Genomic DNA, 23191 nt, shown 5'->3' on the forward strand with positions numbered 1-23191 from the left:
CCCAACACCCTGTCCCGGTTCCCCCCTCCTGGCAGGGATGGCAGAGCCAGAAGGTGCCCCCTGAGCCTCCTTTGCTCCAGCTGAGCCCCCCCAGCTCCCTCAGCTGCTGCTCCAGCCCCTTCCCAGCTCCGCTCCCTGCCCTGGGCACCTCCAGCCCCTTCCCAGCTCCACTCCCTGCCCTGGGCACCTCCAGCCCCTTCCCAGCTCCACTCCCTGCCCTGGGCACCTCCAGCCCCTCCGTGTCCCTCCTGGCTGAGGGGCCAGAGCTGCCCCAACACTGGAGGTGCCCCAGCAGTGCCAGGGCAGGGACGGGCACTGCCCTGGGCTGTGACACACCGGGGGTGGTACAGTGTGATTTCTCTGTGGTAACCCAGGAACCTCCCCCAGGACAGTGCCCATCACAGCCCAGTCCGTGCAGATCCAGGGCCAGGTGTGTTCTGCTCTTTCCTCCGAGCTTTGGGATGTCACTGAAAGCTGCACTCCCAGTTTGCTCAGAGATTGCAAAGCTGTGGAGCCTGAAGGCTCCTCCAGGAGGGAAGTTCATTGCCTGGGGATGAAGGACCTTTGCAGCCTGCACAGGCTCCCAGCTGTAAGAAACCCACTTGCAGCCTTATTAAAAAGTGCAAAAAAAGCAAAGGCAAGTCTAGAGCAGGAAGAAGGCTCAGAAATTAAATTAAATTAAAAGCCTTTTTCTCTGCTTTAGGGGACTGTTCTGCAGAGAAGAAATCAGATGACAGAAGGGATGTTCTGCAGGAGCACAGTCAGCAGCAGGACCAGCCCCCAGCCCTGCAGCCCCTGGCCAGGGAATTCCAGAGGGACTGCTTGGAATGAGCCGTTCCCAGGAACAAATGAGCTGTGGACACCCTCTGGCTCCAGGCACAGGTTGGGCAGAGCAGCTGTGGCTGCCCCTGGATCCCTGGGAATGTCCAAGGCCAGGCTGGAGCCCCCTGGGCTGGTGGGAGGTGTCCCTGCCCATGGCAGGGGTGGCACTGGATGGACTTCCAGGTTCTTTCCAACCCAAACCATTCTGGGATTCCATGGATGGAAAACTCCCAGACTGGATGGGGTGGCAGCAGAGCCCAGGAACCCCCACCTGCCTCCCCCCCCAGCCTGAAGAACTGCAATTTTTCTGATTATTTTTCATGTGCCAACTCCTAAAACCTTGGAAAGGAAGTTCAGCTGTCCTGAAACCCCCCCTGTGTGTCGCTGCTCCCTCTGCCTGCTCAGCAGCAGCTCCAAACTGCCCAAAACACAGGGAAGCAGAGCTGGGAATGGGAGTCCAGGTGTCATCCCTTAAATCCCCTCCTCTTTAATACAGAGATATTTCTGCAAGCACCAACCTGCCTCTTCTGGCTGTTACCTACAGACAAAGCAATAATTACATTAATATTTACCAATTAATATAATTTATATAAATAATTAATATAAATAAGTGAGATGTTTCAACCCACACTGGCGTGTCCAGAGCAGGGAAGCCCCAATGGCTCCTTGTCCTGTTCCTCTCATGGGAATATTTTTTCTTTCATTGTAAAAAAAAAAATAATTTTATATAAATACAGTTTGGTTTGTGCTCTGTGCCTGCCAGGGGTGGGTCAAGTAGGACAGAAAATTGACTCCCATGTTTAAGACACACCAACCTGGGACTCTTCATCAAGGTAACAAGAAAAATGTGAAAATGGGGGATTTTTTTCACTTCTTAAGAAATGTGGGAATTGTTATTTCCTAGAGCAAGGAGTTTTCTAAGAAGAAATAAAATCCAGAAAAAAAACCAAAAAATTTTTTAAAAAATAAAATTAAAAATGAACAAAGAAAAAACACAAACCCAACAACCCCCCCAAAAACCCAAAACATTAAAAACATCAACAAATAAAGCCCACAAGCCCTAAAAAAAAAAATAAAAAAAAATAATATTAATCTAAACTAAAAGGGTATTAAACTCAGATTTGCCAATATTTAAAGCAGCCAGTTCTGAACCAGAAGGGTATTTTTGGCCCAAGGTGCAGGAAAAGGCTGCCCTGGGAGCTCCATCCAATCCTTCCCTGGGGCTGTTCCCTGCCAGGGCTCTGCACTCGCCCTTCTTTTTTTATTCCTGAAGAAATAATTCAAATATATTTAACTCTAATTCCTTTCCAGACTGATCTAATTTCCTTTCTCCCCCACTGTTGCGGTGCCTCTTTACAAGGATGTGGCTGCTCATCATCTTTGCTCAGCACCCCCTTTGCTCAGCACCCCCTTTGCTCAGCACCCCCATTGCTCAGCCCCTCCTTTCCTCAGCACCTCCTTTGCTCAGCACCCCCTTTGCTCAGCATCTCCTCTGCTCAGCACCCCCTTTCCTCAGCACCCCCTTTGCTCAGCACCCCCTTTGCTCAGCACTCCCTTTGCTCAGCACCTCCTCTGCTCAGCACCTCCTTTGCTCAGCACCCCCTTTGCTCAGCATCTCCTCTGCTCAGCACCCCCTTTGCTCAGCACCTCCTTTGCTCAGCATCTCCTCTGCTCAGCACCTCCTTTGCTCAGCACCCCCTTTGCTCAGCATCTCCTCTGCTCAGCACCCCCTTTGCTCAGCACCTCCTTTGCTCAGCATCTCCTCTGCTCAGCACCTCCTTTGCTCAGCACCTCCTTTGCTCAGCATCTCCTCTGCTCAGCACCTCCTTTCCTCAGCACCCCTTTTCCTCAGCACCCCCTTTGCTCAGCACCCCTTTTCCTCAGCACCCCCTTTGCTCAGCACCCCTTTTCCTCAGCACCCCCTTTGCTCAGCACCCCTTTGCTCAGCCCCTCCTTTGCTCAGCCCCTCCTTTCCTTGCAGGGATTGCAGCCCAGGGCAGGATGATGGGAAAGGCTTGGAGAGCATTTCCAGTTCACTGAGTGCCAGAGGGACCTGAGCAAAGGGGACAGACACTGGCAGGGAGATCAGCACTTTTTCTGCACCCCCAGAGCTTTGGAGGGCCCATGTTGATGTCTGGGCTTGGGCAGACCCTCCACTGGCGTCACGACACCTTCAAAACGTTCCTCCCCTGTCGACTTTCTGCTCCATTAAGTTTGGAACTGCAGGGTCAGGGCAGGATGTGACATTTGTGAGGCTGTGCTGGAGAGTCAGCACGGATTTCCTCGGGGCTGAGCACACTGGCAATGAGAGCACAAGGGAAAATATCATCTAAAATACATCCATTATGCAAGAGAGTTCAGGTTTCTGTATGGAGGCCTCGTGGTCGAGGCAAATATCCTGTGTGTGTGTGTGCAGAATTGTAAATGAATGCTTAGAAAATATCAAATAAAATATAAACCATAAACCAAAATAAAATATAGAACACAAACCACATTATAAAACATAAAATACACACTATAAAATACCTGCAATGGAGCTGACACGTGACACCTCAAAGTTGTAACAGCTACATTTGGAATATTATGTAAAAATTAAGAATTGGTCTTGTCAAAGAAAATGTTGTTTCTTGCTTTTTTAATATTAAATCCTAAATTATGCATTAGGAAGGGGCCATTGAGTTGTCTGAGTGTTTATCAATAATGCTTGGAAGGCATTTTCAATGGTGATTTGTTCCCTGGGAAGTGACAATTCCAGGATTCTGTGATTATACAGAATGATATTCCTGTGCCAGTCCCAGGGCTGAGCCTGCAGGGAGGAGCAAACCTGGCAGGGGGAGGTGGGCACAGCCCTGGCTGTGAGGCTGTTTGCTCTGCCCTCCTCTCTCGTGGTGCTCTGGGCACCTGTGGCACTGCTGGCACAGCCTGTGGCACTGCTGGCACTGCTGGCACTGCTGACACTGCCTGTGGTACTGCTGGCACTGCTTGTGGCACTGCTGGCACTGCCTGTGGCACTGCTGGCACTGCTGGCACTGCTGACACTGCCTGTGGCACTGCTGGCACTGCTGGCACTGCCTGTGGCACTGCTGACACTGCCTGTGGCACTGCTGGCACTGCTGGCACTGCTGGCACTGCCTGTGGCACTGCTGGCACTTCCTGTGGCACTGCTGGCACTGCTGGCACAGCCTGTGGCACTGCTGGCACTGCTGGCACTGCTGGCACTGCCTGTGGCACTGCTGGCACTTCCTGTGGCACTGCTGGCACTGCTGACACTGCTGACACTGCCTGTGGCACTGCTGGCACTGCTGGCACTGCCTGTGGCACTGCTGGCACTGCTGGCACTGCTGACACTGCCTGTGGCACTGCTGGCACAGCCTGTGGCACTGCTGGCACTGCTGACACTGCTGACACTGCCTGTGGCACTGCTGGCACTGCTGGCACTGCCTGTGGCACTGCTGGCACAGCCTGTGGCACTGCTGGCACTGCTGGCACTGCCTGTGGCACTGCTGGCACTGCTGGCACTGCTGACACTGCCTGTGGCACTGCTGGCACTGCTGGCACTGCCTGTGCCCGCTGCTGCCATGGGCACCCCCAGCCCCTCACAGAGGCACCACCCAACTGGAATGAGAGCTGGAAAAACATCCCCCCACTGACTGCAGATATCCCACTTTTCTTTCCAATTGCCTCCCTGTGCAGCCACTCCATTCTGCTCATTAGCAGGGCCAATTTGGGAGGGAAGGAACAATGAATTATCCAACAATAGATCTGAGTAAACATGTTGACATTTTCCACCACTTTGCATAAAAATAAAAGCATAAATGTGTAATGTGCTGCCCAAGAGAAGAACAAAACTGTTTGTTTTATTGTGTTAAATGGGAGCGTGGCTAATTTATTTAAATAATTAAATTAATTTTATTATAAAGCGTGGATTTATCAATCCTGTAAATTGGTATAAATGCTTTTACATAATTCCTCCTTGGAACAGAGGGCAGGGACATGTTTGTGTTCATCCTGAGCATCATCCTGACACAGGACTATGTTGGGACGTGCATTAATTTGGCTTTTTTATCTCTGTTGCTGACAGGGGCTCCAAGAACACTTGAGGAGACGATGCCTGGAGCTCTGCCAGGGCCTGGCAGGACATGCCAAGGGCAAAGTCTCTGCAGGTTATTCCGTGCCCACACTGGCCCCATCCCACACTGCCCATCTGCCAACACTGCCCTCCGCACGCAGCCCCTGGAACGGGGCCAGAGCCTGCCCAGGCACTGCCCAAACGCTCCGCTGAGCCCCAGACTGAGCCTGGGATAAGGGCAGGAGGATGGAATAAGGGCAGGAGGCTGGAGTAAGGGCAGGAGGCTGGAGTAAGGGGCAGGAGACTGGAGTAAAGGCAGGAGACTGGAGTAAGGGCAGGAGACTGGAGAAAGGGCAGGAGACTGGAATAAAGGGAGGAGGATGGAATAAAGGCAGGAGACTGGAATAAAGGTAGGAGTCTGGAATAAAAGCAGAATTCTGGAATAAAGGGCAGGAGTCTGGAATAAAGGCAGGAGACTTGAATAAAGGCAGGAGTCTGGAATAAGGGCAGGAGTCTGGAATAAAGGCAGGAGACTGGAATAAAGGGCAAGAGTCTGGAATAAAGGCAGGAGTCTGGAATAAAGGCAGAATTCTGGAATAAAGGCAAGAGTCTGGAATAAAGGGCAGGAGTCTGGAGTAAAGGCAGGGGCCTGGAATAAGGGCAGGAGTCTGGAATAAGGGGAGGAGTCTGGAATAAAGGGCAGGAGACTGGAATAAAGGGCAGGAGACTGGAATAAAGGCAGAATTCTGGAATAAAGGCAGGAGCCTGGAATAAAGGCAGGAGACTTGAATAAAGGCAGGAGTCTGGAATAAGGGCAGGAGTCTGGAATAAAGGCAGGAGTCTGGAATAAAAGGCAGAAGTCTGGAATAAAGGCAGGAGTGTGGAATAAAGGCAGGAGTCTGGAATAAAAGGCAGAAGTCTGGAATAAAGGCAGGAGTGTGGAATAAAGGCAGGAGCCTGGAATAAAGGCAGGAGTCTGGAATAAGGGCAGGAGTCTGGAATAAAGGCAGGGGCCTGGAATAAAGGCAGAATTCTGGAAAAAAGGCAGGAGCCTGGAATAAAGGACAAGACTCTGGAATAAGGGCAGGAGTCTGGAATAAAGGGCAAGAGTCTGGAATAAAGGCAGAATTCTGGAATAAAGGCAGGGGCCTGGAATAAAGGCAGAATTCTGGAATAAAGGCAGGAGTCTGGAATAAAGGCAGAATTCTGGAATGAAGGCAGGAGTCTGGAATAAAGGCAGGAGTCTGGAATAAGGGCAGGAGTCTGGAATAAAGGCAGGAGTCTGGAATAAAAGGCAGAAGTCTGGAATAAAGGCAGGAGTGTGGAATAAAGGCAGGAGAGTGGAATAAGGGCAGGAGACTGGAATAAAGGCAGAATTCTGGAAAAAAGGCAGGAGCCTGAAATAAAGGCAGGAGTCTGGAATAAAGGCAGGAGACTGGAGTAAGGGCAGGAGTCTGGAATAAAGGCAGGAGACTGGAGTAAGGGCAGGAGTCTGGAATAAAGGGCAAGAGTCTGGAATAAGGGCAGGAGTCTGGAATAAAGGCAGGAGTCTGGAATAAAGGCAGGGGCCTGGAATAAAGTCAGGAGCCTGGGATAAAGGCAGAATTCTGGAATAAAGGCAGGGGCCTGGAATAAAGGCAGAATTCTGGAAAAAAGGCAGGAGCCTGGAATAAAGGATAAGACTCTGGAATAAGGGCAGGAGTCTGGAATAAAGGGCAAGAGTCTGGAATAAAGGCAGAATTCTGGAATAAAGGCAGGAGACTGGAATAAAGGCAGGAGACTGGAATAAAGGCAGGAGTCTGGAATAAGGGCAGGAGAGTGGAATAAATGCAGGAGACTGGAATAAAGGCCACTCCTCAGGGGACCCTCCAGCCCCTTCTCCATGCCTGTCCCTCCTCTGGACACTCTCCAAGAGCTCCACCTGCTTTCCCCTGTGGTGCCCTGGAGATGTGTCAGCCAGAGCCACAAATGCCCAGAATGCCTGGCATGGGAATTCAGCCCGGGCACAGCAAAGCCCTCACACCTCAGTTAAAGGTGTTGGAATTCCTCTCCTGCTCTGCCCCAGCACAGGGATAAGCAGAAATTCCCTTCTGATCTTTTATCCTGGGAATGCTCCTCTTCCCTCCCTGTGTGTCCTACAGGGGCATTTCTAATCTACTCCCAATTTCACTTCTATGTCCCCAAGTAAGCCCCAAAAATTCACTTTATTTCAACCACGGTCCAGCCTCACCACTCACTGAGTTATATTTAACATTATTATTCTTCTTGTTGTTATTGTTATTATTATTACTGTTGTTGTAATTAATATTGTTGTCACTTATAATAATATATGATTGTACTATCTGTAATGTATATCAAATAAATATATATATTCTATTATATATATTTTACAAATATCTATTTATATACTTCTTATATATAATATGATTTTATATTGTCATTTATATTAATATAGCATTGATATAATAACATAGTGATGAATCATTATTATAATATATGTGAAAATATTTTTATTAATAGCATATATAATGGTATAGGTTACTATATATATAAAGATGTAGTAGATATACCAGTATAAACTATATATATATAGTGTGTGTGTATATATATATATATATACACGACATATATATTATATATTATTATATTAGATATATATATAGTGTGTGTGTATATATATATATACACACTATATATATAGTGTATATATATATTATATAGAGAGAGTATATATACTATACTATATGTATAATATATATAATATATATAAAATAATATATAATAGATATATACTATATATATACACACTAAATATAGTATATATATATTTATTATATATATAATATATATAAAGATGTAGTGTACATATATTATTATTATATATACATAATATATATAATAATATATAATATACATATTATATATATATATATACTCTATATATATATTGTGCATATATATATATCAATATATATATATTATATATATAATATATATAAAGATGTAGTAGATATACCAGTATAAACTATATATATATAGTGTGTATATATATAGAGAGTATATATATATATATAAAACATATATATATAGTGTATATATATATATATAGTATATATACATATATATAATATATATAATATATATATATAGTGTGTATATATATACACTATATATATAGTGTATATATATTATATATATACACTATATATCTATATTGTATATAGATATATTATATATAGTGTATATATATACACTATACATATAGTATATATATATTATATAGAGAGAGTATATATATACACTATGCTATATATATAATATGTAGATATAATATATAAAATAATATATAATATATATATACTATATATATACACTATATATATAGTATATATATAATATATATATACTATATATATATATAGTGTGTGTGTATATATATTTTTTATATATATCTATATTATATATATAATATATATAAAGATGTAGTAGATATACCAGTATAAACTATATATATATATAGTATATATATAGTGTGTGTATATATATATTATATATATATAGTGTGTATATATATACTATATATAGTGTATATATATACTATATATACATATATCGTGTGTGTGTATATATATATATATATATAATTTGTGTATATATATGTGTGTATATATATATATATATAAAACTATATATATGGACTATACTTAGAGATATATATAACTACATATATAACTATATAGAACACTAGTATATCATGTAGAATAACTTGTAGAATACAAAATAGTACATTATATATAGTGCATATATAGTGTATTATACTCTATACTACTCTAATATACAATAGTGTATAATAGTATATAGGGTGTATATACACACACACACATATCCATACTCTATATTATACTAATGTATAATATTTTATTATACAAGTATATATAGTTTAATATACTATATTATACTAGTATATATACAGTAGTATATCTGCTAGTATAAATATATTATATATACTATATTATACTCTCTTGTACTTGATGCTGTAAAAGTCTCCGTGGTCCAGACCAGGTAATTGAGGTGAATCAGGTCCTGTTTCCACCTTTGGGGCAGCCAAACTGATGCTGTGAATGACCCTTCCCCCCAAACCAGGACTCTGAGCCACGTTAGTGCAGGGTAAGATAAAAGTAAAGGTCCTTTAATAACACAGGGCCTGCAGCCCACAGGAATACAGGATGACATCCATGTGTCCCAGTTCTTGTTTCCATGGCTTTTATAATCAGATCCCTCCAATCATTGCTTTACACATTTCTCAGTCCAGCCCCAGTCCCACCCCTGGACCAACCCCTGGAATTGGGTCTGGGGTCATCAAGACCCTCTGCCTTCATCAGCTCTTCTTCCTCAGGCACACAAAGGTCTCTTGGAGTTCATCCAGTTCTGGCTTTTGGGTCACTCTGACCTGTGTTTATGTTTCATTCTGTTGGCCTCTGATATCCCTCAGCTCTACCTTGGAAAGGAGTCTGAACAAGATTAATTAACTAAAGGAATTTGAGCTCCCTGTTCTGGGACAGGGGTAGTGATAGAAAGGCATTAAACTGTTAGAAATATTAACCCTCTAAAAATCCACAACTACTGTGTTCCTAAAATCTACAAAATGTGAAAATCAGAACAAAAACCCCTTTGGCATCATACTATAATACATTAATGTATGATATACTATTATATATACTAGTATATGTACTATTATATATTTATTATTAGAATTATACAGTTATATATACTATAATAGTATAATGTGTTATACAATGTATAATATGTTAAAGAATAATTATGGACATCATGATGCTGGTATTTGGTGTCATTTTTGTTATCAGCATTGTTGTTGTTGTGATCATTATTGTTATTTTAATTATCATTATTATTAAATTATTATTATTATTATTGTTGCTGTTCTTAACACCCACCCCTACATTTGCTCCTGGGGTGCTGCTGCCCAGCCACCACAGGGCAGTTTGTGCCAACCCCAGAGGAAGGTGTGCCCTGCCCTGTCCTGCCCTGCCCTCCCCTCCCCTGCCTTGCTCTGCTCTGCCCTGCCCTGTCCTCCCCTGCCCTGCCCTGCCCTGCCCTCCTCTGCCCTGCCCTCCCCTGTCCTGCCTTGCCCTGCCCTGCCCTGCCCTGCCCTCCTCTGCCCTGCCCTCCCCTGTCCTGCCCTGCCCTGCCCTGTCCTGTCCTGCCCCACTCTGCCCTGTCCTGCCCTGTTCTGCCCTGCCCTCCCCTGTCCTCCCCTGCCCTGCCCTGTCCTGCCCTGCCCTGCCCTCCCCTGCCCTGTTCTGCCCTGCCCTGCCCTGCCTTGCCCTGCTCTGCCCTGCCCTGTCCTCCCCTGCCCTGCCCTGCCCTGCCCTCCCCTCCCCTGCCCTGCCTTGCCCTGCTCTGCCCTCCCCTGCCTTGCTCTGCTCTGCCCTGCCCTGTCCTGCCCTGTCCTCCCCTGCCCTGTCCTGCCCTCCCCTGCCCTGTCCTGCCCTGTCCTCCCCTGCCCTGTCCTGCCCTCCCCTGCCCTGTCCTGCCCTGTCCTCCCCTGCCCTCCCCTGCCCTGCCCTGCCCTGCCCTGCTGGGGCAGCTCTGGCAGCCCTGGGGGTTCCCGGGGCTCTCCCTGGGGCTGCCCTGGGCCCATGAGGAGCCAACCCAACCTCTCTGGGCAAAGGGAAATGGCCCTTCCCTTCCTGATGGTTGGGATGACCCTGAAAATCCATCTCAGCCCAACTCAGCGTCACTTTTGCTGCTTTCAAGAGGCCGATTTTCAGCACACACCAAAGGAGAGATCAGGAAAATGGAGCAGCTGGAAAACACAGTCGTTTATTAAGGTGCTAAAAAGTGGAGAAACGACAAACACCTTCAAACCCACCAACTGTTCCAGGTTTAACAGAGCTTTAGGTAAAACTGAGCTTGCAGCATTAATACAAGAGTTCTTCTGGGGAACTCCACTCAGCTTGTCCATCTGTACACTGAGAGGCTGCATGCTGAAAATGCATTTATTGATTGATTTATTTCGGTTCAATATGTACAATTTACAGGAGAGTTCAAGTGTAAATTCGACAGGACAGACACAGACCGGCTGTGCAATCAAACAGGTAATCGTTAATTAGCAGAAGCCTCAGGACTCAAATGGTAATGAGCTAAAAAAAAAAGTGGCCACACTGATAAAAATGAAGTATTAACCAGAAGTGACTTCCTAAAATAAATAAATAAGACAGTTGTTGTCTGTGTTTGTACTTCCACTCCTTAATGACACCTCATTAATGACACCTGATTAATGACACCTCATTGGCACCTTAACCCAAGCTCCAAGCCTCGGGAATTTCCCCTCCAGCAGGGATGGGTGTGTGCTATGATTTAAAACATCACATTTTCCAGCTTATCATAACTCAGTATTTCTATGGCATTAATTTAATAAAAGTGAGGCTCCTTCTCCAGTGTCTCACACACTTGCAGGGAGTTTTTAGAGGCTGCTGAGCAGCTCTGGGACTGCTGGGCCATTTCCCAGCTCCAGCTCTGCTCCCTGTCACCTGTTTGCAGCCCAGTTGGTGGAGCACATCCGTGTGGCTCCTACTTAATTCACTCTGTACACACATTCAACACAAGGTTTCCCAAAGGAAAAGGCCACTTGGCTCTCCTGAAGGCAGGGAATCCAGGCACCCTCCCCATGGATCTGGGGAGGGAGGATGCAGGAGGCCCCAGGACACGGTGGGTTTGCCATAAGGACAAGTCAGTGGGATCAGGAACCATGGCAGGGGGTTGGCAGGAATGCCCAGCAAAGGTGGGATACCCTCAGGGATCCCAAACTGTCCCCCAGCTCCTGTACCAGAGACAGAACTGCAGCAGGGCAGGGATGGAACAGAACAAAGCAGAATGGAATAAATTGGGATAGGAAAGGGTTGCAGGGGATGGAACAGAACAAAGCAGAATGGAATAAATTGGGATAGGAAAGGGTTGCAGGGGATGGAACAGAACAAAGCAGAATGGAACAAAATGGGATGAGATGGATAGGATGGGGTGGGATGGGATGGGATGGGATGGGATGGGATGGAAAATAGAATAAGAAATAGAATAGGAAATAGAATAGGAAATAGAATAGGAAATAGGAAATAGGAAATAGGAAATAGAATAGAATAGAATAGAATAGAATAGAATAGAATAGAATAGAATAGAATAGAATAGAATAGAATAGAATAGAATAGAATAGGTCTCCATCTGGAAGGGACCTGCAATGACCATCCAGTCCAGTGTCACCCAAGGGCAGTGGTTGGTTGGTCACACTCCAGCAGCCCCCAGGAAGGAGCCAGTGCTCCCCATCCACCCCAAATAAACCAAAGGAGCTTCTGAGGAGGGGCTGAGCTGCTGGAGACCCTTCTTTCCCAGCCAGCCCCCTGCCCACACTGCTGGGGGCTCCTCCCTCGGCTGGTTCCCAGGCTGGGCACAGCTCTTGGCTCCTGGGTTGGGCTTGGTGGTGGCTTTGCTGTTGACACCTGGCAACAGGGCATGGTTATTCCTGGTGCCAGCCAAGCAGTGGGAGAACAGCTACACAAGTCAGGGGGATTTTACAAGACAACTTGAGGGAGTGTTGGCAAACTGGGCAGCACAAGGCCAAGTTTCCCCTTGGCTCACCATGTGTGGAGCACAGGTCAGCCCTGCCCTGCCACACTGACTGAGGGGCAGCCACAGGTGTGAAGAACATGCAGTGCCACTCAAAACCAGTGAGAAATGATGAACTTTGGAAGCTCATGTAAAGTCCCTGGGTGTAAAACTGACAGGTCATCCACTGCAACTTCCAGGGAAAGAGGTGGCTGAGCCAGCCCCCAGCAGTGCTAGGCTTCTGAGTTCTTGTTCTACACCAACAATTATAACAAAAGCCCATTTTTCCCTCAGAGACCATCAGATCTGTTACTAGTTCTGCAGCAAGTGTCAATATTTGTGCAGGATGGGCCAGAGCCCACGAGCCAGAAGGGCCTGTCTGTGACTGCAGCCATGGGTGCTCTTCTGACCCACAACCTGTCCATGCCTGGGACACCTGGTTTTGTCCAGAGGGTTTTACACACAGGGGGTGTCCCACAGAGCCCTTCTCCAGGCTCTTGGTGGTGACTTTCCTACCCAGACACTGACAGTGCTGCCCATCACTCCATCTCTCCCAGACCTCCTGCTCCAAGAAGGAGCCAACGGGAAGGCTCCCACCCAAACACAGCCCATGGGGTCAGATGGGCACAGCTGACCTCTGGAATTTTGGGGATGGTGCTCCCCCACCACAAGCCACAAGGACAGGCACCCACACAACACTCAGCCCATCCTGGGCTGACCCCACTGCCAGAGCCAAACGAGATGGACAAAGGAAACCCAAACACAGAGGATATCAAAGCCCACATTTATACAAAGTATTACTCATTTTGAAACCCACAGGGTCAACTTCAGTTCAGAACATGGTTAAACATCATTTTCACCATAGCAAAAGCAGCAAGGAGCCTGCCTGGGTTGGGACCACCAGTACTCACACAGCTGCTGGCCCAGCTGGCCACCACAGGAGGAGGAGGAGGGAGATCCAGGCACGGCAGGAGAGGGGGAATTGTGGCTCTGCCTTTGGGGTGCAGTTCATCCAGCAGAAGGGCCTGCTTGGCTTCATGGAGACATTCAGCTTGTTTCATGTCCAGCTATTTTATCAACATGAGAAATCAAGCACATCCTGCTTATTTAGAACGGTTTTCTTGCACATATATTATAAATCACAAAGATTTAAAAAGTTTTTACTAATTGTATCTAAAGTGTGAATTTTATTCATTTATTTACTGTCTTGCCTAGACTTATTAATACAAGTTTCTTCTCTAAACAAAGCCTTATGAAATACAGATTTGTTTCTTCCCGGTCCCTTGACACAGGAAACAAACCCCCAAGAAAACCTTAAAGCAAACTAGAAACCAGCAGTTCATTTAAGGCCAGCAGAGTCGGTGTCAGGAATTCACTAATACACCTCCTTTGAAGAAAAGAAAAGACATGCACCAGAACTACTGGGTTGAACAAATCAGCACGACCCACACCAGGAAAGAAAAAACCCAAATGCTTCCAAGTCGAGTCCGAACTTACCCTGCAGTTCCCTGCTGGTGAGTTGTGCCCATCCCTGCAGGGACGCAGGGCCGGGGCCGCCCCTTCCCACGCGGGGGCTGTACAGTAGATACAGGAGGAGTCACATGCCATGGGACTATATGCAAGGATGGCACACCGGTACCGCATGCGTGGTGTGATGGTACATGCCAACGCCCGCGCTCTGCCCAGGGGCACGGCCCGGCGCTCCGGGGGCACCGCCGCCCCCCGCCCTGCCCGCAGCAGCCCCGCTGCCCTCGCCCCCAGCGCCCCCCTGCGCTATGTGAAGCGGTCCGAGTTCATCTTGCGCAGCTTGGGGGGCAGGTTGCCCTCCATGCGGCCGCCCCCCGAGAGCCGCTGCAGCTTGGGCGGCAGCTCCGCCACCGACTGGCTCATGGGATCCGACAGCATCTTGGTGGTCTTAGAGCCCAGTTTCTCCTCGGAGTTGCCGGGCACCGAGCTGATGCGCTGCAGTTTCATGGGCAGGTCGCCCATGCTGTAGGCCTTCTCCGAGGTGGTGGAGCTCATCCTGAGGAGTTTTTTGGGGAAGTCTTCCCTGCCCGTGATTTTCTGCAGTTTGGAGGGCAGCTTCGTGCCCACCTCGTCGAGCCCGTCCAGGCACTCCACGGAGCTGTTCCTCTCCTTGCTGTTGCTGACGGCGGGCGCGATGAGGGGCGAGGACATGAGCAGCATCTCCTCCTGCTCCTTCACGCTGTAGGGCGGCGTGGGCACCTCGAAGGTGGCGTGGAACTGCGAGTAATCCACCTTGAAGAAACCCTCCTCCAGGGAGATCACCGGGAAGAAGCGATGGCCCCACAGCACCTCGTCCTCCGTGTACGATGTCCTGGCTTGGCACGTCATCCCTGCAACGAGCAAGGCAGGAAAGCTGGCACCACTTCTGGGTAACTGCAGATGCACTGACATTCTGGGGGGCTTTTAACAGTTTAATGAAATCTGTCCTATGGTTTTGGGCAGTTTGCAAGCTCAAACCAAGACAAATGTATAAAAGAAAAGTCATTGGCTTACCTACCATTTAATGGAGGAATTGGCCTCAAGTTGTGCCAGGGGAGGTGTAGCTTGGATTTAGGGGAAAATTCCTTCATGGTTGTCCAGCCCAGGGGGATAGGGGAGTCCCCATCCCTGCATGGATGTGGCACCTGGGGATGTGGGTTACTGATGAACATGGTGGTGGTGCTGGCTGACAGTTGGACTTGATTATCTTAAAGGCTTTTTCCAGCCCTACCAGTTCCATGATTCCATGGTTTCTAATACAGGAGCTATTAAATTGTCATCCTCAAGGTGAAAGGAGCCAACAACAGGACAGAGTGGAACTGAATAATTCCCATCTACTATTACAGACCCTTTGGCTTCTCAAGGTGCTGCTGACAAAGGGACAGGACTCTCAGATAACCCTGATAATTAAACCAGCAAGAGCTGCTAATTTTAATGCAAGATTGTCTATGTCAGACCTTGAAGTATTACTAAGTTATTGCATATTCCCACCACACTGATGGATGGACACCAAGCCAGTCCCCACACACACAAGCCAAGGCTGTGTCAGCACCTTCCAACCCAGCAGTGAGTCCTACAAGATACACTTATTCCTCTTTAAAGGCTTCCCCAGCAACCTACTCACAGATCCAGGGCATTCAGGCTGAGATCCAGGCCCCAGAAAATTAGCAGGGAAGGAAAACCATGACTAAGAGCACAACACTGCCCTTCCTCTTCCTCCCCTGCCTCCCACGGTGTAGAAAAGTCCTTTACAACACCCTGACTCAGCCACCTCAGTGACCCATCCAACCTTGGAAATCAGGGACAGATGATGATCATGGATTGCTGGAGGCTTCTAGAAGAAATCCTGCTGCTTCTTTTTTTGACCATAGTTTTTTGCAGCAATCTGCAAATAGAATTATGCTGCCATTTTATTCTCCTACAGCAAAGTGGAAATGTGACATTTGGGTTTCAGGAAGCGAAATCCACCTCTGCAAACACATCCTCTGCCTTGCTCACAAGGATGTCTGTGAGCCAGGAGAAAAGGAAAGGGAACTTTGGAAAGAAAACTTGAGCAAAACAACAGTGGGGCTGCAGGGAGGGGGAGAGGGCTGGGATGGCTCTGGTGACACAGCCAGGAAGATTCCAGTTTATTCACTTTCTGTTGGTGCTCGTGGAATCAGGGTTAGTTCTGCATCATGATTTCTGCTGCTGACACATCAGAGCACAGTCACAGGACTAACTGCTCAGATTTGCACTTTATCTCTCAGGACAGAAATATCCATGCAGGTTTTTTTAGCCCTGGGTGCTGCCCCACCACAGTGGAGGCCACCCCGGAGTGTGCCCAGAGCCTGAGCCAGCCCCAGCCTCAGCCAGGGCAGTGTCTGCACCTCCCACTGTGTCCCCACCCAGTCACCACGTGCTCCTGCTCACTGAGGGAAGTGCAAGCACCCCTGTACCTAATGGATTTAGGAAAAAACCTGCAATTTGTGGAAAAAAAGGTAATTTGGGTGAGTTCTTGCTCCAGCTGTGCCCTCCACTCTGCAGCTGCTCCTGAGCAGCTTCCCCAGCCAAGCCAGAGCCCTCCCTGTGCTGCCCCAGCCCTGACCTGGCACAGGGACCTCACCAGGGACTGGCAGTGTCCAATGGTTGGGAATGGGCTCTGTGCTGCCTGTGGAGCAGATGGTGCTTAACTCTGCTGCCCCTGCCCTGGGCAAGCAAGTGCTCAGAATGCAAACCACTTTGTCTGCAAAAGACAATTATTTGCTGCCCTGGCTGGTTTTGCTGAGCAGGGGGAGGCACCAGGGCCGTTCCTGAGGCATCCACTGGGTGGGAACCCCCCCAGCTCTCTGGCTGTGTGGGCAACACTGCCCCACAGAGTGCAGGTTTAGTGGGGAAGGAGTGCCAGCCAAAGGCCTTTGGGGGTGTAACAAGGGCTGGGGGGGGGACGTGTGGGTCAGCAGTGCTGCCAGGGCTTGGGAAGGGGACCAGGGAACAGGACAGGCACCTGCATCACCATCCACATCTGCATCCCCATCCACATCCACAGCCCCTGCTGTGTCTGCATCCCCATCCACATCCCTGTCTGCATCTGCATCTCCACCCACATCCCCATCCCCTGCTGTGTCTGCATCCCCATCACATCTGTCTCTCCACCCACATCCCCATCCCCTGCTGTGTCTGCATCCCCATCACATCTGCCTCTCCATCCCCATCTGCATCCCCATCCACATCCCCATCACATCTGCCTCTCCATTCACATCTGCATCCCCATCCACATCACCATCCCCTGCTGTGTCTGCATCCCCATCCACATCTGCATCCCCACCCACATCACCATCCCCTGCTGTGTCTGCATCCCCATCCACATCTGCATCCCCATCCACATCCCTCTCTGCATCTGCCTCTGCATCCCCATCCTCCTCCACATCCTCATCTGGATCCTCATTTGCATCCTCATCCCCATGTCCATCCCAGGCAATCCCACAGCTGGGACAGCCTCTTCCCTCCCCACCAGCCTCTGTTCCACAGGGCTCCTTCTACCTCCTGCTCCACCATCCTGCCCCCTCCCAGCAGGATTCCAGAGGAGGAATTTTATACCTTCTGTTACCAACGAAAAATGTATCAGCTGAATCTCAGGAAAATCAGCCCCACACTCCATTCCATTCCTCTGTAAGCTCACTGGAGGGGGAAGTGCTTGCAGGGATATCATTTGTCCTTCCAATCAATCTCATTCCTTAACAAACCTGAGGGCACAGATTATTTAAGAGCCTCTCAGGATGAACAGCAGCAACCAACATTCCAGCATTCCTGGGAATACCTGTCAGTGAACAGCCGGTGCTGAGAGGTGTTACCATGATCAGTCCCTGCACAAGAAATTATTGCCCAGAGTTGCTCCCAGCTCTGCTGTCATTTCCAGCTTTTCCTTCATGTTCCACTCCCTCAGCAAAGCCTCAGCCCCATCTCTGAGCTCCCTGGGCTGCTCTGCTATTCCATGCTTGGAGCAGGCAGCTCCAACTGCCTGGAACTGTCTCCTGGGAGCATTCCAGCAATAACTGAATCCCAGAATGGAGTGGGGTGGAAGGGACCCCAAAGCCCACCCAGTGCCACCCCTGCCATGGGCAGGGACACCTCCCACCAGCCCAGGGGGCTCCAGCCTGGCCTTGGACACTCCCAGGGATCCAGGGGCAGCCACAGCTGCTCTGCCCAACCTGTGCCAGGGCCTGCCCACCCTCCCAGACACCAATTCCTTCCCAATATCCCCTTTCCCAGCCCTGCCCTCTGGCAGTGGGAAGCCATTCCCTGAGTCCTGTCCCTCCATCCCTTGTCCCCAGTCCCTCTCCAGCTCTCCTGGAGCCCCTTCAGGCCCTGTCCCTCCTGGCTGCCAGTTTTCCTTTCCTGCAGTGGCTGTGAGAGGCTTTCCTGGTTCTCTGTGCCTTTATCCCCCCAGTTCTCCCCCAGCCTGTGCTGCCTCCATCCTGTTAATGGGCCTGCTCAGACTTTACCAAGTTCTCTGTAATATTAATATTCATTTGCAGTATAAATTTTCAGCTCAGGTTTGGAAGCAAACAGGCTGGAAGCAGCAGAATTATTTATTTTGGAATTAAACAGCCATCAATTTGTCAAAGGAAAAGGGTTTGGTGCATTTTGTTCCTCACTGCAAACAAAATGCCTCCATCCCAGAGCTGTTACCAACATGAGCAAAGCTCTGCCTGCACACAGACCCAGCAGCACTCCTGAATGAGGCATGAGAATGAAAAAAAAACAACAAAAAACCCAAAAAACCAAACAAAATAAACCCAAAAAACCCCAAAAAACCAACAAAACCCCAAACAAACAAAAAACAAACAAAAAAACCAAAAAACAAAACAAAACAGAACAAAAAAAAACAACAAAAAACCACAACCCAAAATATCCAACAGATCCACTCTTCATTCTGTCAAAACCAGGGAATGCTGTTTTTGCATCTGGGACATCCACAGGAGCTGTGGCTGCCCCATCCCTGGGAGTGTCCCTGGGAGCTGTGGCTGCCCCATCCCTGGGAGTGTCCCTGGGAGCTGTGGCTGCCCCATCCCTGGGAGTGTCCCTGGGAGCTGTGGCTGCCCCATCCCTGGGAGTGTCCCTGGGAGCTGTGGCTGCCCCATCCCTGGGAGTGTCCCTGGGAGCTGTGGCTGCCCCAGCCCTGGGAGTGTCCCTGGGAGCTGTGGCTGCCCCTGGATCCCTGGGAGTGTCCTTGGGAGCTGTGGCTGCCCCATCCCTGGGAGTGTCCCTGGGAGCTGTGGCTGCCCCTGGATCCCTGGGAGTGTCCTTGGGAGCTGTGGCTGCCCCATCCCTGGGAGTGTCCCTGGGAGCTGTGGCTGCCCCTGGATCCCTGGGAGTGTCCCTGGGAGCTGTGGCTGCCCCTGGATCCCTGGGAGTGTCCCTGGGAGCTGTGGCTGCCCCTGGATCCCTGGGAGTGTCCCTGGGAGCTGTGGCTGCCCCATCCCTGGGAGTGTCCCTGGGAGCTGTGGCTGCCCCTGGATCCCTGGGAGTGTCCCTGGGAGCTGTGGCTGCCCCATCCCTGGGAGTGTCCCAGGCCAGGCTGGACAGGGCTTGGAGCCACCTGGGACAGTGGGAGGTGTCCCTGCCCATGGCAGGGGTGGGATGGGATGATCCATAATTTCCCTTCCCATCCAAAGCACTCCATGGTTGTACAACTCCCTGCCAGCCCAACCCAGAGCTGCCTTCCCAGATTAATAAGGGGCAGATGGAGGCCAAAAAAATCTGTAAATAAATGCTTTGACTAATTCTACCCTGTAATAACCCTGCAATTATTCCCAAATTTCCAAGTACCCAGATGGAACTGGCTCTTTTCAGGCAATTTCTAAAGCTCATAATAAATTGCCCTGACAAACATCCCAGCCATGCTGCCATTTATTCCATGTTATTCCAGGGGGTGGTTGATGGGGGGAAATCACAGACCACTAAGAAGCTTTTAACAGCCCCCACCCCTGGGAGTCTTCAGAAGCAATTCTGGCACCCCAAGGGGCTGTGGCTCCTTTCCCTCCTCAAAGTAATGCCAGAAATTTCCCCTGAAATCTTCTGAGGTGCCTGGAATGCAGTTTGCTGGCCAAGGGCTGGCCACAGGGACACCAGGTGTCCTTCTGGACATGGGAAAGTTCATCCCAATCAGCAGCAAAAGACTTAATTATTTTGGCTTTACAAGGATCCAACAACACGTGGTCCCAACAGCCCCAAAAAGGGCATCTTGGAAGGAAGAGGAATCTCCAGCATTCCTGGCAAAAATGCACAAATAGGCTCCTGTTTTGTCAGATTTTTTCCCTTTTATCTTATGAAAGGGTGAAGCCTCTGGAGCTGAGCTGGGGCCAAGGTGCATTTGTGGGGGGTTGACCTCCCTTAAACCTGCATTTTAACTGTAAAACCTCAAAAATACATGTTGAAAGTTACTCAGACAGCAAAGCTTAATCAAGTGCTACCAATTAAGCTAATTTATGACTGCAATTTAAGGCCCACGAAGGGAAGAGAAAAGCTTGATGTGAACCTTGATATTAAAAACACATCACACTCACCCTCTGCTCCTGTGGGACTCAGGGAGGATTTACTGCTCCAGGAAAAAGGAGCTGCACGATTTCCATGGCAATCTCTCCCCTTCCAGAGGAAAACAAAGAATCCTGGAATGGTTTGGCTTGGAAGGGACCTTAAAGCCCATCCAGGGCAGGGACACCTCCCACCAGCCCAGGCTGCTCCAAGCCCTGTCCAGCCTGGCCTGGGACACTCCCAGGGATCCAGGGGCAGCCACAGCTTCATTCCAAACACAGGGAGAGAAGCTGATTTCTGGCATTTAACTCAGGAAGAGTCTGACCCTGCACCTGGAATGGTCACAGGGCCTGAGTTTTGTGATGAGCCAGAAAATGGGGACAGAAATGGGAGTCAGCAGCAAAGAGGGAGGGGGGGAAGCTCTCCAGCTCTTCCTCTCCATCTTCCCTGCCCCTTTATTTTTCCCTGGAAGTTCAGGTGCCAGGCTGGGAAATGCACAGCCCACTGAGGGCTCCTCTGCAGACACAGTGTGGTGTCTGAGCTCCACCACCTCCTCTCTGTGGAAAGAACAGCTATTTTTAGCATAACATTTCCTCTTCACGATTTCAAGGGCTGTTTCTTTATTAAAGTGATGATGGTTTGAAGGGCACCAGAACCTTCTGGCAATCTGTGGCCAGAGAGTTGGGAAGAGAAGGCTCCAGGGACACCTGAGAGCCCCTGGCAGGGCCTGAAGGGGCTCCAGGAGAGCTGGAGAGGGACTGGGGACAAGGGATGGAGGGACAGGACACAGGGAATGGCTTCCCACTGCCAGAGGGCAGGGCTGGGAAAGGGGATATTGGGAAGGAATTGGTGTCTGTGAGGGTGGGCAGGCCCTGGCACAGGTTGGGCAGAGAAGCTGTGGCTGCCCCTGGATCCCTGGGAGTGTCCAAGGCCAGGTTGGAGCCACCTGGGCTGCTGGGAGGTGTCACTGCCCATGGCAGGGGTGGGATGGGATGGGCTTTGAGGTCCCTTCCCACCCAAACCAATCTGGGATTCTGGGATTCTATGACTGAATCACCTAAGTTGGAAAAACCCTCTAAGATCACCAAGCCCACCCACCAGAAGGGAGATGGAACAGCCACTTTCCCATCTATACATTAAATCTTTCAGGTTAAAGCAATTTTTCTATAAAAACCTACTTTGATTAAAGAGAGAAAAAACGACACTTCCTAAAAATACAAAATACAAAAAGAGTCTTAAAGGCAACAAACATAAAAAAGTGCTTTATCATGGAATCCCAGACTGCCTTGAGTTGAAAGGGATCTTAAAGTCTGTCTCATTCTACCCCTGCCATGGGCAGGGACACCTCCCACCATCCCAGGTTGCTCCAACTTGGCCTTGGGCATTCCAGGGATCCAGGGGCAGCCACAGCTGCTCTGCCCAACCTGGAATTTCAATCACCACTTATTACTGAGACCCAGAAGTCGCCCCAACACAGAGGTCAGAGATTTAACAAGTCAGTCCCTCATGCAACAGGGCCCCAAGGAAGGAGGTGATCACTAAGATCCTTCCCAACCCAAGGCAGTCCCTGACCCAGTGATCCCATGGGCACACACTCCTGCCAGTCCCACACTCTGATTTCTGCTCCCCCTGAGCACAACCCCAGGCTCCTGCTCTGCTCCTGCACTCAGAGCTGCTGTTTGTGCTCAGCCCTATAAACACTCCAGTTTATTCTGACTGTTGTCCCAGGAGCCCTCGTGACACTCCAAAACCTGCAGTGACAGCAAAGGGATTCCCTCATCAGCCCTCCCTCTTCTGGGGCAGTTTCTAATCCCTCAGGCCCCCATTTCCCTGCAGGCACCTCACCTTGATGTTTGCCACGAGCTCAGCCACCCATCCCTATCCCACATTAGGGCAGATTCCAAACATGCCATGGAAATGGCATGGGAAGCACCTCCTGATGCCACTCCCGTGCCCAGGGATGCCACAGGTGAGCCAACCCCCCCTCTGCTGTACTGGGCACCAAGAGAGGGGGCAAACCAAAGCCTGGCAGCCTTCAGCACTGCCCTGCCATGGCTGCAGCAGGAATTTCCCTTCTGGGGGAAAAGCACAGCCAGGAGCACAGTTATCTGAACCCACACTGAGTGCAGCCACAGAAATTTATACTGAGACTCTGGCCTGGCACTTCTATCATTTTTTCAGCTCAACCCCCCATATGATTCCAATCTGAGCCGTTCCTTTCCCCCGAGTGCGTCAGGGCTGATCCCAGCCCCACCAGCTCCTTCCTGGAGCAGGTTTTTTTCCCAGAGCCATCTGCCACACTGCCAGTTCTGCATCATTTCCCTCCTAGTGGGATGGGATTGACTCAGCAGCACCAACCTGGAAGGGTTTCACTCCCTGCTCCGTGCAGCTCTGCTGGGAGGCACTGGGGGCACTGCTGGCACCGGGAAGGGCAGGGAGGAAGGGATGGAGGAAGGGATGGAGGAAGGGATGGAGGAAGGGATGGAGGAAGGGATGGAGGAAGGGATGGAGGAAGGGATGGAGGATGGGAGGGGCAGAGGCAAAGCATTCCTGCTCCATGGATGGGGATATTCACAGGGGGAAACTGGGACGCTGAGAGAGTGGCTCTCTCACATAACCTGCAGTTGCCCATCCATGCCCTGACAGAGCAGGTGCTCT

At 49.3% G+C, this 23191-nt stretch overlaps 1 protein-coding gene across 1 annotated transcript in view; it reads right to left on the reverse strand.

Moving 5' to 3' along the window:
* Positions 1-10721: 10721 nt before the first annotated feature.
* Positions 10722-23191, reverse strand: part of KCNJ3 (potassium inwardly rectifying channel subfamily J member 3) — a 50336-nt gene continuing 37866 nt past the window's right edge. The window contains exon 3 of the mRNA XM_071561908.1: positions 10722-14868. Coding sequence (XP_071418009.1) covers positions 14285-14868 — 584 coding nt within the window. The 3' untranslated portion in view covers positions 10722-14284. The remainder of the gene's footprint in view (positions 14869-23191) is intronic.

The sequence above is a fragment of the Pithys albifrons genome, chromosome 8 (assembly GCF_047495875.1).
Source record: "Pithys albifrons albifrons isolate INPA30051 chromosome 8, PitAlb_v1, whole genome shotgun sequence".
In the NCBI taxonomy this organism is placed as follows: Eukaryota; Metazoa; Chordata; class Aves; order Passeriformes; family Thamnophilidae; genus Pithys; species Pithys albifrons.